At 37.5% G+C, this 14569-nt stretch overlaps 1 protein-coding gene across 4 annotated transcripts in view; it reads right to left on the bottom strand.

Annotated features, from left to right (window-relative positions):
* Nucleotides 1-1793: 1793 nt before the first annotated feature.
* LOC135071198 (GATA-binding factor C-like) overlaps nt 1794-14569 on the bottom strand; it is a 93545-nt gene continuing 80769 nt past the window's right edge. For 3 of the 4 annotated variants that reach the window (XM_063964969.1, XM_063964968.1, XM_063964970.1), the window contains exons 6-8: nt 3331-3544; nt 2628-2767; nt 1794-1823 (exon numbers count right to left, since the gene is read on the bottom strand). In XM_063964969.1, coding sequence (XP_063821039.1) covers nt 1797-1823; nt 2628-2767; nt 3331-3544 — 381 coding nt within the window. In that variant the 3' untranslated portion in view covers nt 1794-1796. The remainder of the gene's footprint in view (nt 1824-2627; nt 2768-3330; nt 3545-14569) is intronic. The other variant, XM_063964972.1, reaches the window with a different exon arrangement.

Below are 14569 nucleotides of genomic sequence, written 5' to 3'. Positions count from 1 at the left end.
CTCCCTCAAGTGCACTCGCGAATATTCCAAACATAAATCCCGTAGACTGATGCCGCTTTTTGTTCGCGACATTTTTTCCCGCGCTAGCCTCCCATATATCACCCTGCGCTGTGACTTATGCGTCTGCCCCGAGCCCGCTCGCACGAATACCCAACCGTTTTTACAAATACCTACAACCACCACGATCAATCTTTGTTCAATAAAAATTGCAAGATCGGGCCCACTCCGCCGTGAGCGAGCCCAAAAAGAGCAATCGCAAACATTAATTGTTCGCTGTAACAATGTGATTGAACCACCCTTGAAATCCCGCCGAGCTTAACCGCAAATAAAACCAGCTTATTAACTAAGGTCTATCGTCGGCCGGGGAGCGTTTTATAGGCACTTTTATCCAATGTCCATTCTTCGGAAATGCGATTAAAATTGAATAGGTCCATATGTCGGCGGCAGCCCCGTTGCGTCACAATCTCACGGCCGGCTGCATTTTCAATTTGCCGCGAGATACCTAAGCGTGACTTTTGGACGACTTTTTCTGCGGAATGGCGGAATTGATCCGGTGACTTATGGGATCGCAAGACGACGTAATTCAATGGTCAATTGGCCTGCCCCAACTAAGGGGCGCTTATCTCGCGCGCACAGGGGACGACAAATAACGACTACTCTTAATATCAATATTGATAATTTATTCACAATTTCATTTAAAATACACAACTTCACAATGTTTTGTTTTAAAAACTAAAAATTTTAGGTACGGGATATCGTTATAGGCTGTTTTGTAGTGATCTCTAATTTACATTTTATTCTGATAGTCTTAAATGATTCTTTCATTTAATTTCTACAACGCTCATTTACATGTTTATGTACATTTTGAATGCGGGACCTTGTTGGTGAATATTGTAACAGCTTAATTTAGAAAACGTATGCTTAATAAAATTTACTATATTCACAAACAGCATCCCTCTAATAATTTATGGCCACTCGATATCTTAATTTACAACGGTAAATAATACAATTTTGAATGACGTGTGTCTACAGACGTGTATGTAATAATTAATCTAAACCAATTAAGTGACCTGTAACAGCGATAAATAAGAAAAATAGTTTTTCGATATCCACAACATCAGTTCTGCATAATGTAACTATTATAACAGCTATTTATTTACAATTCGCAATGATTTTATAACTATTACATAAATTACTATTGCATTTCATTCAATATCATCTACACAAATAAAATGTACAAAAGAAAAACATATCTCTGGGAATAATTTCTCTGAACACATCACAATTCCTATAGCGAACCGAACCGTTCAAAAAATTAAATAAAAAAGAAACAATTTATACAGGAACGGATTATAACTTATTAAGATATGTACAAAATACACAAATTGTTTTTGAACTATACTTATGTATCGTATTACCGACATTATAATAACTATATTATAATACTGTACAATTTCGCTAGTTACTTCTTCATGTAAAACACTCTTACAATAATACTTATAGGGAAGTGATCACGGAATATCAAAGTCTTCATTGGGACGCGTACTGGGTTTGTTCGGGGATATGTCAAAACGTTCAATTCACTGGTGAAGATAAAAACTGTAGAAACATCAATTCTGTTGGACAGTCTTACGGTGTGATGTGTCAGTAGTTCCGGCGGCAACTTGTAAACTAGTGCGGGTAGTGCGTCACTAGTTGCCACTAGTTCGCGTCCGATGGAGCCGCGGGACGGCTCAAGCGTGGTTACACGTGGAACGTGTGGTTATCCAGTAGGGGGCGTTGGTTTGGTTGACTTATCACGTATACTCACTCCTCCAGCCAGTCTGTAAAGAAAGTTGAAAATTAGTTGCAGTCAAATAATATCAAGGCCATGGCCATCAGTATCACGAATAGCAACCGCAATCAAAATAAAATCTAGGTATCGACATTCAGGCATCAGACGTTTTTTTATGTCAAAATTATCTTATTTTGATAGGAGTTAACAGATTGCAATCTCAATGATGAAAAAATGCATTTTAAGCGGAAACATCAAAATGCAGCATGACCAAATTCTGAATTCGCTGATTATATCTTTTAGTGATAAAAAATATGTGACCAACAATACATTTCTATGATTAAAATTGAATTTTAAATAATGCGTGACACTAAAGTATGATGAATCAATCGGTAGAGGGATTGGTCACTACGGTAGCCGAATTGTGGGTCTTCTGATGATGTGTGTCCCACCTGCCCTCACAAGAAACTCGTAGTTATGCAAAATAAAAAAGTGTCTGTTCTTTTCAGCCAAAAACGTCCACTGTTAAACAAAGGCTTCCCCCAAGGACTTCAAAAACGACTCGCTCTGCACTGCCTGCATCCAAGTCCTCTCCACGACCAACACAGAACTTTGCTATACCAAATGGCTTCCTACACTATAGATCGTTTCATCCACGAAGACGCGCCCCACCAATTTTTGGTCGAGGGAAGCTCGGGGTGCGGGGAGTTTCATCCGAGCAATCCGAGCGTCATTATTGTAGTGTGAGTGTGCATTAGCGTGTACCGATAACACTCAAACATTAGCGGGAGAATAATGGGGCGCGTCTTCGTGGATGAAACGATCTGTACGTATCGTTAGTGTCGTGACTCACCATAGAGTTAAGTTGCGCGAGGTGATGGTGGTGGTAAGGGTTGTGCGAGGTCGGCGGAGGGGCGAAGCCCTGGTGCGGTGCTCCGTACCAGTGGGACATGTGCGCCGCCGCAGGGTGCACCAGACCCACTTGGTGTTGTCCTGGAGAAGAAATACAAGGTTAGTAAGAGAAATTATTACCGAAATTTAACTAGTGATAAGATGGTACAGGAAATTAATCGATTCATAAGGTTATGGTCCCTGGTTCTTAGAGAACTTTTATCAAAAAGACAGGTCCTCTATGAAGTTTATTGAAAGGATTTGCTGGAGGAAGTACAAAGTTTTATTTATTTGCTCTAAATTCTACTTTTGCCACTTATTTCTTCCAAGTCACATGACGCTTGTTTGTTTTCTATGATTTTAAGGGCTGATTTTTCAATCGTCAGATAGGTAACTTTTAACCGAAGAATAAACTTGTCATTTTAACATATTTTCCATGCTGAAACTGTCAATGTGCCAAACTTATTCTTCGGTTAAAAGTTATCTGACGATTGAAAAATCAGCCCTAAGATAAGTTGATGTGACCAATTCTCGCTTTTTTGTTTAAACAATAAAATTATAGGATAGCATATTCGTCGGGAGAGGAGGCATGTACCCAGCAGTGAAAATGAGTTGATAATGTTATGCAAAATAAATAAAAAGACTTGCTAAGTCAAAGTGCTTACCAAAGTCCATAGCCGAAGGGAAGGCCGACCCGCCGAAGCCCTTGGTGGCGTCTCCGAGCGGCTTGATCATGTCCCCCATGACCCCTCCCAGCGCGAGTGCGCACGCGCCTCCTCCCCCCATGCCCATGCCACCCTTCTTCTTCTTACTTTTACTGCTCAGTTTCCGATTTCTTGTCTGGATGCCTTCCTTCTTCATCGTTAGTGGTCGGTTCACCTGTTGACAAGGGATTTTGGGTTTTAGATACATTGAACGTAGAGAGAAGAAAAACAGAAGTGTGTAAATTTTGATATTGTAACAAAAAATGTTGGGTCAGGATAGATAAGCACGCCAATTTTGATCCAAGTATCATACAATTATTATGAAGAAAACTGAGTTAGCGTCTGTTTCGGTCTTTCCTTCACCAATTATCAAGTCTAATTGAGACGTCATAATATTCCGCGCTGTTAATAATCGTAATTGTTGGATCGTCTTTTACCAACAGTCGTAAGGCATTTTATTGCTCTGACATGACATTAGTCGGTATGAAAAAAGAGACCGCGGCACCAATTTAGAATGCTAAATAGCAGTATAAAGGCTGGCCGAACCATAAAATGGTACAATAGTCGTGTGCGAATATTCGCTCTTTGGCGTTTGGGGACGCGGAACGCATTCTGATTACTGCAGCGATGCACTAAGAGTGCGTTTGGTGGGAATTGAAGGTGACGTATCGAGGTGAAGGGCCTCACTCGCGGTTTTATTGTTTTTCTAAGCAGTCGTTAATGTGTTATAGTAAACCTTTGTAAACGGATATTGGATGAGTAACTTGCTTAAACTACAAATGCTTCCTGCGGTTAAATATAAATTGGTATTAGTAAGTAGTTTGGGAGAGAACGTAACTAAACTAGTAAGGCAGATTGAGTTCGATTTAACATTAAAAAAACATGACAACAAAAAGTTACCAGAGTTTTGAGGAATTTTTAAAGCTGGTGTTCTTACACATATTCCTAAGACTTGAAACAAGATCAGGCAATATCATCAAAGGTCAGCTTGTATTGCTAAGGCTCCTTTAGTTCAATTTGGCAATCTCATCATCGTGTAAACAAATGAACATTTAATTTTCTCAAATTCCAAAATTCACGGGTCAGATCCCAGTTGGTGTTCTGAGAACGGTGCGTCACGACGGACGGACGACGGACAATGAGTTATTCATCGGCTTCCACGGAACTTGGCGGCATGTGCGCCTGCGCCGATGCGCATGACCCGCTTCAGCTTCTTTTTGGAGATTCGCAATTGCGAGAATGGAGAACAAAGGCGTCGGCTTTCTAATTTCGCCACGACTGAGGCGACAAATGATGCAATTTTAATTGATCAGTCTCTTTGTAAGTACAGTTTGGTTACGAAGCTGCAACTCAAATTATATGACCTTAAGGATACCCTGCAGACTAAGTAGGTACTGACTTTTAGTCGGCCGATAGTAGGGTCAGCTTGAATTTTGTATGACATACATACATGTTCATACTGAGTAACAGCCCGACCCAATCGGCCGACTAAAGTTTGTAGTGTGCGGGGTGTCTAAAAGTGTCTTATGTATGCTTTAGTTCTACAGAAGAAGAGAATCAGTTTACTTCTTGTGACCTGCACAACAAAACCTTAATGCGCCATCACGTGCGCCTAGTTAACAAGGTTCCACTATAAATAGTCTGTCACCAGCAATTGTCCACATCAAAGTACAAGATTTCCTCCCGAGTGCTTAGCAGTGCGTGCCAATTGTCCCCTAATGCGTTACCACGAATCGCCTACACTCGCGCGCATACCGCGCCGTCGCCCTGCCAATTTAACCAATATAAAATGCATTAACTGCAGCACACATGTCCGCAGATTTAGCGAGGAATTGGGTCAGAAGCGTTCCCTCGGTTCGGGTAAAGATTATGCAACATTGCAGTTCTCAGATATGACGTACTACAATATCGAGATAAAGTTTAAAGAGAAGACTACTTATCTAGATTAAAGATAAACATAACGACATATTTCTCAAGTTTAGTCAATTTAGGTAAATTAAAAAACTGTAGCTCAACGTTTTAATAAAATATTAGGCAATATACACCTTATTTGGTAATGCAATGAAAACAATTACGTGGCTGATGCTCAAACAGACGATTAAGTCATTCGCCTTCGTGTGCATTTGTGCAATTAAAATTCAAATAATGCCGTGTCATTTTACTTTATTTCGCTCCACATACATTTAATTATCTCACGATGCAAACGACAATGCCTTTAAAGTCCATTGCCTTAACAGGAGTGGGTAAGTGTTACGGAAGGTGTCGTATGTATAGCTGCCAAGACGCTGCCCATGTCGTGCGGAATTGCTTAATAACTGGCCATTATAGCTGGCTTAATTACTGTCTAGCTGTTCTCACTCCGTTGCCTCAGACCGCAGATAATAACGCATTCGGTAAATTGGTACAGCTTGACCGAAATAACATTGCAATGCACATAACCTAACCCAGCAAAAATAAAATCAATCTTCAAGCGCATTTTGATACCAAACATAGCCTTTAAATACTGTCTCAGAGACTCAAGGCATGCCATTAGTAACATCGAACGTATTTCCAACTCGCCAAACCTTATCAATGAAACTTTAAGCCAAAACAGGGAACAGTCATAATTACGAACAGAATTACAACAGTTGTATGGCAATGAATTCACTTCCAACTTCCATATATGCCCTTCGCATGCAACATTCCAGTTCTATGTTAAGCTGCGCCAGATTCTTGCTCGAATTTGTGTTCTATGATTATATCAATAAGGTCGAAGATGGTGGTTTGTGGTGATATAGGACGTGAACAGCGAGGAGGCACGTAACATAAAGCAGTGTTATTGCCGCCGCTTGTAAAACCCGTAAGTTTAGCGCTGCAGTTATTTGTACTAGGGTGCGATTCAGGGAACTTTACTTTTTTCCAAAAACCGCAATAAGTTACAGTTATTATAATTACTAAAGTCAATAGAAATGGTTTCACGTGGTGACTCACACTTTCATGTTTACACTGAAGTTGAAACTACTAATTTGACAAATTGCCTTTTTAAAAACTCTCAAACGGTTTTCCCAGTTAGGGGTTAATTTTCTTTTTATTTACTTTTGCTCCTTCCAAATTTGATCTTTCAAAAATAACCAAGGATCTGGGTTATTTAAGTCGTTTGGTTCTGAATAAGGTGTCATGCCGTGCCACATTGTTTAGGGTTGCGTGGCGTGCATGACTTGCATTACTGCACCCTCAAGGATGGTATGAACTGCACAGAACACTAACTCGGAAACCACGACTTGTTTATAACTCGGCTTTCCTTAATAAATGCCTGCACATGCAGGTGCTACCTCGGGAAATGTGCCTCGAAAGCTAAATTTCCTTCGCAGAATTATGACAGACGTTTCTAGGTTTCTTTCATCCTTTGTATTGCAAAAAATAATGTCATTTTCGTAATTTTAAGTAAATTACAATGCTGTTTTGCAACGCCGTGATTTTAGCACAAATCACAGTCATAGTTTCATTATAACTGCAGGCTAGTACGTGCGAATGCATTCATGGCTCGCAGGAACACTAGCTAATTAAGGCGTAAATTTTACGTGTTCATTAACAGCACGTACGGTTACATTGCTCGGATAGTGCGTTTAAAACTGTGTGAATCGGAGACGGCCCAGAGATGGGAGCGGAACTCAGTGAAAAAACGACGCAATGCATTTATGCGTGCGAATAATTGTGTTACGTTTCTAGAACGGAGAGTGCGCAAGCTATTACGCTATCAGCTGCATCTGGCCACAATACTAACACACCCATAAAACCGCTCAAATGGGAAAATAACAGGCTCGCTCTACAATGCCATAGAAAATTCCCCCGACGATTTTTCTGCATAGAAAGCTCAATGCGAATATCATTAATTATTTCAGAAACAATACCAAGACTGATTTGCCTGTTAATTAGCAAAGTCAGTTTTAATTTATAGCCCTCGTAAAAGATACAGGATTACTGCTTAATTACACACTACGTGGCTTGTAAGAACTTCCAGTAGGTAAAAACTTCCTGCACATATTTTACTTATCGTCCGAGATAGGTACATCCATTTATAACCGCTCTTAATGTCACTTTAAAATTTATGAACTAATACATGCAGGTAAATTAGTATGATACGTATTTTTAATATATTTCAATTTTTAACTTGAAAATATTTTTTAATAAGCATGCATTCAGTATTTGGTCGTGGGTTAGCCATGTTGCAAGGTAAGAAAGACCCTTAGTTTAAGTTAAGATCTCACACATCGCAGATTTTCAGCCGGGCTTTATTTTCTTGAGGTGTTAAAAGAGAACAAGCGTATAATAAAATTCTGTATCAAACTTCCACCGGCAAGAATTAAGAAAGCAACAACAATGACAAACAATTAAAAAGTAATTTATTGATCCCATCATGTCGCAGTTTAATTAAACTGGCAATTATGAAGAAAACATCACTCGATTAAATGGTAAAAAGCTGACTCTTTGAAATAGATACTTCCATTAAAGCCACTTAGTGCCACACTTAATGAGCGCCTGTCAATATTTGACTAAAGTAACGCAATTTACATTAGTACATTCATAGAATATTCATAGGTTAATTGCTGATTATTATTGCACACTTTAACGCAAAGCAACTAAATGGTGTTACATCACTAATTACGAAAAAAAATATTGACTTTAATGCAGCTAAACACGTGAATATTCCTTATAAATGGGGCAGTTACGGATTAATCGTAAAGACATTAAAAGATACCTGCTGATACTAAAAATGTCCTACTCATTGATAAGCATGTTTGTTTAATGATTTTTAGTTTTTCAAGCTTTCAATGCTACTTGATATTGACTATACTTAACTTTGCAGTAAATTAGAATTCTAGAAATTATATTTTTGGACTTTCAAATTTATTGCGCGAAATTAAATCTTGTAGAGTCATTAGGTATATTTGTTTTATAAAAACCATTTTGTGCTACAAAGTTGCAATCGCAAATGTTGGCTGACAAGTACATCTTATTAACTTTATAAAACAGGCAATTTCTGAAAATCTGCTGACTATTTTCGTAAGCAACCTCTGGCATTGCGTGCGGTGTCATGTACTCTTTTTGCCACGGGCCGTTTTATATTTCAGCTCATTACTGACGATGTAACACTGACAGTACGTTTCTGGTTCGATTTCCAGCCTGAGTTGTGGGTGCAAGTGTCAAATTGACACCTCGAGGCCTTAACACCAGACTGTAGTGAGTGCCCATGTTTATTTATCATTTATGAGACTAAAAATAAAAACAAAGTAATGATACTTTTTTGACGTTCATAAAACTATAAAGATAAACCAAAGTAATTCATTATGCAAGCTAATTAACACTTTCACTCATCAAATAGGCATAAATATTTACTGTTTTGAAGGTTGCATTAATTAAATTTATCGTTTTACGTTCTTTCTTGAGGAAACTCTTTGATGTTTATTATTTACTTCAATATAAAGCGGTGGAGCGTTTCGTATTATATGGCCACCTTGCAGCGAAAGTATTCTACAATTATTCAAATCATCGTTCCGTGCGAGGCGTCCACTTAACTGGCCATCGTAAAATGTTTCACCACAAATATTTTCAAGTTTTGTTTTACTTTTCTACACATCGATTACTCTAAGTTTGGTATAACTAAATAACTACGAGTACTTATTTGGAATTCCAGGAATTTCAGAGATTCTTTTTGTGCTGAAAGCCTGGAAATGTTTCTATTAACCGATTGAGTCCCAGACGGCATTAATTAATGTCATAACAATTGATTATCTATTGTGTCTAGATTCGCGGAGCTTGAAGGATTAAGTGTAGGTATGTTGACAATACTTCGATATTCTACTCTTTATCTAAGCGTCAAATCTACTCAAATGTCGACTAAAAATTGAAATTCACACAGCTTGACATCACCTAACATTGACATCATTTTCTAATGCGAGCCATAATAAGTACTTAGTTTGACAAACATATTAAACAAACTTATTGCCGATGCTTTTAAATGCGTTAAATTTTAAACTTATACAAATTAATACATCTCACTACGTCTCCCGCGCATCTGCGTCCACGGACGATTGCAGCGCCCTCTAACAACCCGGAACTAATTCACTAACATGCCGCTTTTTACCACCGGCCGTCAACGCCGACGTATTTTTGACTTACGTCGCGACAGTTTTTTGTCTTTTTTTGTGCGCTGGCTCCTTCAACCCCTTTAGTGATAGTCGGTTGAATGTCGCTCGAGCAAAAAGAACGTCATTTGGGGACTACACATGCGTGCTCAAGGTGTATTTTGATACAAAGAGGCAATTGACTTTGAAATGACTTATTAAAATTTGTCTTTTTAACGTTTTAAACTCGTTTAAAATCGTTTATGAAGAAATTATTTTGAGGGGACCTAAATTTTGGCTTGTTTACCATATTATTAGTTGCAATTAAAGTTGTTTGAGATCAAGTTTTCAGACATTTGACTTCGAAAAGGATGACTGAGAAATTAAAGGTACCAAAAGATTACTTAATTTATATTACCTTATTCCTATAACCTTAATTTTGAAATTCCAATGCAAACTTTAAATGCTTTTAAAGGAGCATAAACTGCTCATACATCAACAAAATACCTGCATCGTGCAATATCAGCATCTTTATCTGCCTATCTAAAACTTATCTGTCACACAAACTTCAATTTTATCATCCGTTATGTCAGGCAACAATCTGAAACTTAATCAGGAACCTCTGAAACGGACCATTAGCTTGATGCTTTCAAACAGAGGCTGTATACAAAATTAAATATAGGTCACGTCGGGTTCCGCGTAGCCGCGTGTGGGCGCCGCCCGCCCGTCGCGGCTCATCGCCGCCCAAGTTTATTTGGGCGCCACGCCACATCGCGGACCCCCAGAGCAGACTTAATTGCGACTTTCGACACTCAGCTGATTTGTGTGAACTACATTTGGGTCGAAAGTTCGTGCAATATTAATTGTTAAGAGACTTTAAAAGCGATTTCGTTTGTGTTTTGATTAAAAGTATAGTCCAATTATTACAGCATAGGTGATAATGTTTAAGTGTCATCAGAATCTTTCTGGTGGTTTTACATGAAAGATTCAAACACTAATGAATCTACCTGAGTATGTGTTATGTCAAATTATTTTAAAATAATGTGACGAGAACAATATGACCACCAATTTAATCAAAGTAATTATACCTATTCTGTTAATACCTAAATATCCATTATGTCGCAATTAAATAAAATACAGATAAGACATAATCCGATTATTACGTATTTACTAGCTTATACGCATATTTTTGCAGCACTTTAATCTGATAAAATGTAAACATCAATGATTAACTCCACATTTTACTTCAGACACTGTTAATGAACTTTTTTCATTAACACAAAAGTAATAAATATTTCGTAACGTTTAAATGCATTAAGTTTGAAGATTTATTTTATTCATGAAAGGTTGAGACTAAAAAAATACACGTACTATTGATTAAGTACTTGTAATAGTAAAAATGTTATAATTAGTGATGTGCACAGCGCAGCGGTATGTTGATAAAATATCGAGGTTGTTTGATGTGTACGCGTGATTAAAATAAATACTCGGGGCAGTAGCCGGCGCGCCGACAGCTGCTTCTCTGGGATAATTGAAACGACGATTTATACACCCGCCAAATTTATTGATACACTCGATTTATAGCGCGAATGCAACCTCAACCGACGCACCTTCTTTATTAACTCCACATTTTTCATAATCAGCTAAATATAATTGGAGAAATTAGATAAACCGTATCAGATTGTGCGGATGCAATTAAAACGTCATAACTCAATTATCATTTCAATAGGCTGTTAGTGAAGTGTAATTATTGTAAGACAAATGGATTGACTATCTACTTAGTAAAAAGTGATCGGTTAGTGAAATAATTAATTACATTGAATTTCTTTACGTTCATTTTATCGATAACTAAGTTACCTATTACTAGTCTAAATATTTCACGAGTCAAATATTGAACGAAATGCTCTGCTTTGTACCAATATTGTGATACACTGTAGTTTTAAACAACTGTAATGAAGATGGTATATGTGGCAGGGCATCACTTAGTTCACATCTCAAAAACAATTATGGAAAACAATAAATTTGAGCGTTTCGCGCCTGTGGCGTCGAACCCGGTCCAATTAGAGAGGCCGCGTCTGCACTAAATCTCGTGCGGCTACTACGCTACACTAATTCATACACGGCCGCCACCGCGGATGGTAAGGGAAGACGCATACAGGATCCAAACTTGAAATATACTGGAGTAAATATTGATCTGTAGAATATTGACTATTTAATTGATACAATAACAAGTGTCAGTAATTTCATTTATGCGCCCATCTTACCCATGCTAATAGAACATGACAGTCGTGCAAACAATTAAGGTCGATCAGCAATGATATTAAATGGTCTTCTGTCCTGGTGATGTGAATAAATCTATCTTTGATTACTGAGTGCAATAATGTTGAAATCGTTGTCCTGTCGTTGACATGAATTCCTTAATCACCTGCAGCAACCTTCCTTTATAAATAGAAGCGAAATAAAAATTGAAAGGAAAGCTTATGTCGTGTGTTTAGTGTGCGATCAGCCTAATTCATAAGCGGCCGCCAGGAGCTCGTAACTGTCGACGTCGACACAAACTTTAACAGCTTCTCGATTATCGATGATTCGCGTGAACAGCACTATTCGTGTACCGTTTACACGTCTCTGACATTGTTGGGTGGTGGTATTGGTATAATGACACCAGTGTAAACTATTAATTCCTAAACAAGTAACTTTGACATAAGCCATTAAGATAATACGTACACAACAGCGATTCTTATTTTTTCAAGATATTTTTAAAATTGTTTTCTCTTATTACTGGTAAAATACAGAACTCTCCGTTCATCGAAGTCAAACAAACTTCACTATCATTTGAAAAAAGAGGTATTCCTTATGTAGTTTTAATACTCTTCCAAAAATCTTTATTCTTCATAAACATTAAGATAGCACATTAATTTTGTAAGCACCCGTTTCGTAAGAGGTAATAAACAAAGAATAACTATAATAACGAAATAAAACAAACGGAGTGTATAATTATTGAGTATTGCGTTATTATGGCGCAGCCTTGCAATCCGTTTGCACCTTTCGTCGAAATATTACTCATTTAAAAGTTTTAATTAAAAATGTGGATCGAAATGTTAAAAAAAATACAGCCGAAAGCTGATCTAACCCACAGTGACAATTTTTTTTCAATTGTATTACCTACTTTTAGACTGAGTTGCACAACCTTATTTTAACTGTAACAATGCCATTAACCGGTGCTTTTTGTATGGAATTTGACAGATTTGACGTTTGTCAAAGTTAAATTAAGATTGTGCAACTCAGCCTTAACCCAGATACTCCTGAAACTTTTTATCCTTGTCAATTTTTATAAATTTTTAGTATGTTTCTAAATAGAGGTCAAGTATCCACAGAAAATTTTTAGAAAAATTCTTGGTCAACTGGAAAAGCCGGAAAATGGGTGGTGTTTTAACACCTGGTCGGAGAATGGACTACTACTACGTGAAAAAATTATACTATGATTTTGTTAGGTTTAAGAGTTAAAAACGAGTTGTAAGTTATACACATTTATTTAAAAAATACCAAAATCTTATTCAGAGGAGGTAGGAGGATGGTGGAGACATAAATCATAACCCAGGATACTTTAGTACGTGGCGCATTTTTTACACCAAATTGATTTTTTCTTGCAAATTTTACATGTCGGTTGCATGTAGTACTCGTAAGTACCTACAGTAGTACGAGTATGTACTCGTCTACGGGTCTACCGGGTCTACCTACGGAGTTTACATCCCTATGTATGTACATAGGGATGTAAGCTCCGTAGACCCTGGTTGTGGCGTCATTCTTCATAAATATTGTTTGGCACAAACTTTAACAGAAGGTACTTGCACTATATTGCATTGTTGTAATAATTGTGATTGCGGTAGGTACTTTCATGGCAGAAGAACTAGCTGCATTGGAGGCATCATTAGATTCATTTCGTCTTACTTTAAAACAATTCAGAAAGCGGGATGTTATCCTCTTTGTCTGAAGAAGACTTGTCGTACTGTACTTCTGCCTCGGCTCTAAGTTGAGAACCTGGTAATTCACGAAAAATAGCAATAGAAAACTTACACGCTATAAGTAACTATAGTTAGATAAACGGAAGCAGGCTAACCTGGAAGATTTTGTAAGGTAACGTGGTCTTCTTCACCAGAATCTTCATCTGTTGCTTCTGCATTAGCATTTTCTGGTGGTAAAATTGCTATGTAATTCGGTATCTGATCATTGTCGTCAATGTTTTCTAATATTTCCACTATTTCGTGAAGTCTTAGCGGTCTTTTATATCGTGGCCTAAACTTTTAATTAATATACAAGTTAGACGTCGATTATGCGACCAGGTGTTAAAACACCGATCGTAATTTTGTCATAAAAAGTCTCAAAAATGTAAAGCTTTTCAAAAACATAAGTTTATAGTTTTGTAGCTAACAGTAGTACCTAAAATAATAACTGGTATAATCTGAGGTATTACTAGCAAGTTTATGAAATATCTTAGCTTTTATATGACGTTTTTGCACAAAACTAAATAACAGAATTCAAAATAGTAAAATACTAACAAAATAAAGCAAATATGCGATATCGAACATACTCAATTACAGCTTGATTCGTAATGAAGAGAAAATACAAGGAACAGTAAATTAATTCTCGATATTTTTATAATTTATCTGAGGATATTCCGAACTACTTTTTAGCGGTGTTATAACACCTGGTAGGAGTAAGTGGGTTAAAGAGCTCACAGTGAATTGGAGAAATTCTATCGAGCTGATGTAATGTCATTTAACGTCGACAGCAATTTAAAAAAAAACCTACAGTTGTCAAGATTTAAAAAGTGAATTGGCGAAATGAAAGTCTTATAAGAGTTGAGACTAAAACTTTTTTACTTTCGCAAATGTAATGTCGAACAGTACCGTCTTGCCAAATCTTTTTGCGAAGTAATCTTGTGAACCATCAATAGAAAGTACCTACTTAATAACGAATTGAAAAAGCAAAAGGCAGTGGCCACTAAGTATAATCATTTGTCTTTTTCTTGGGGGCAGTAAAAGCCGCCTGTGAGACGCGTGCGCACCGCACCTGCTCCTAAGCCGGTAATTATTCCA

This window comes from Ostrinia nubilalis, chromosome 4 (assembly GCF_963855985.1).
Source record: "Ostrinia nubilalis chromosome 4, ilOstNubi1.1, whole genome shotgun sequence".
NCBI classification, from domain to species: domain Eukaryota; kingdom Metazoa; phylum Arthropoda; class Insecta; order Lepidoptera; family Crambidae; genus Ostrinia; species Ostrinia nubilalis.
The sequence above is the reverse complement of the archived record's forward strand: the minus strand, read 5'-3'. Positions and strand labels throughout refer to the sequence as shown.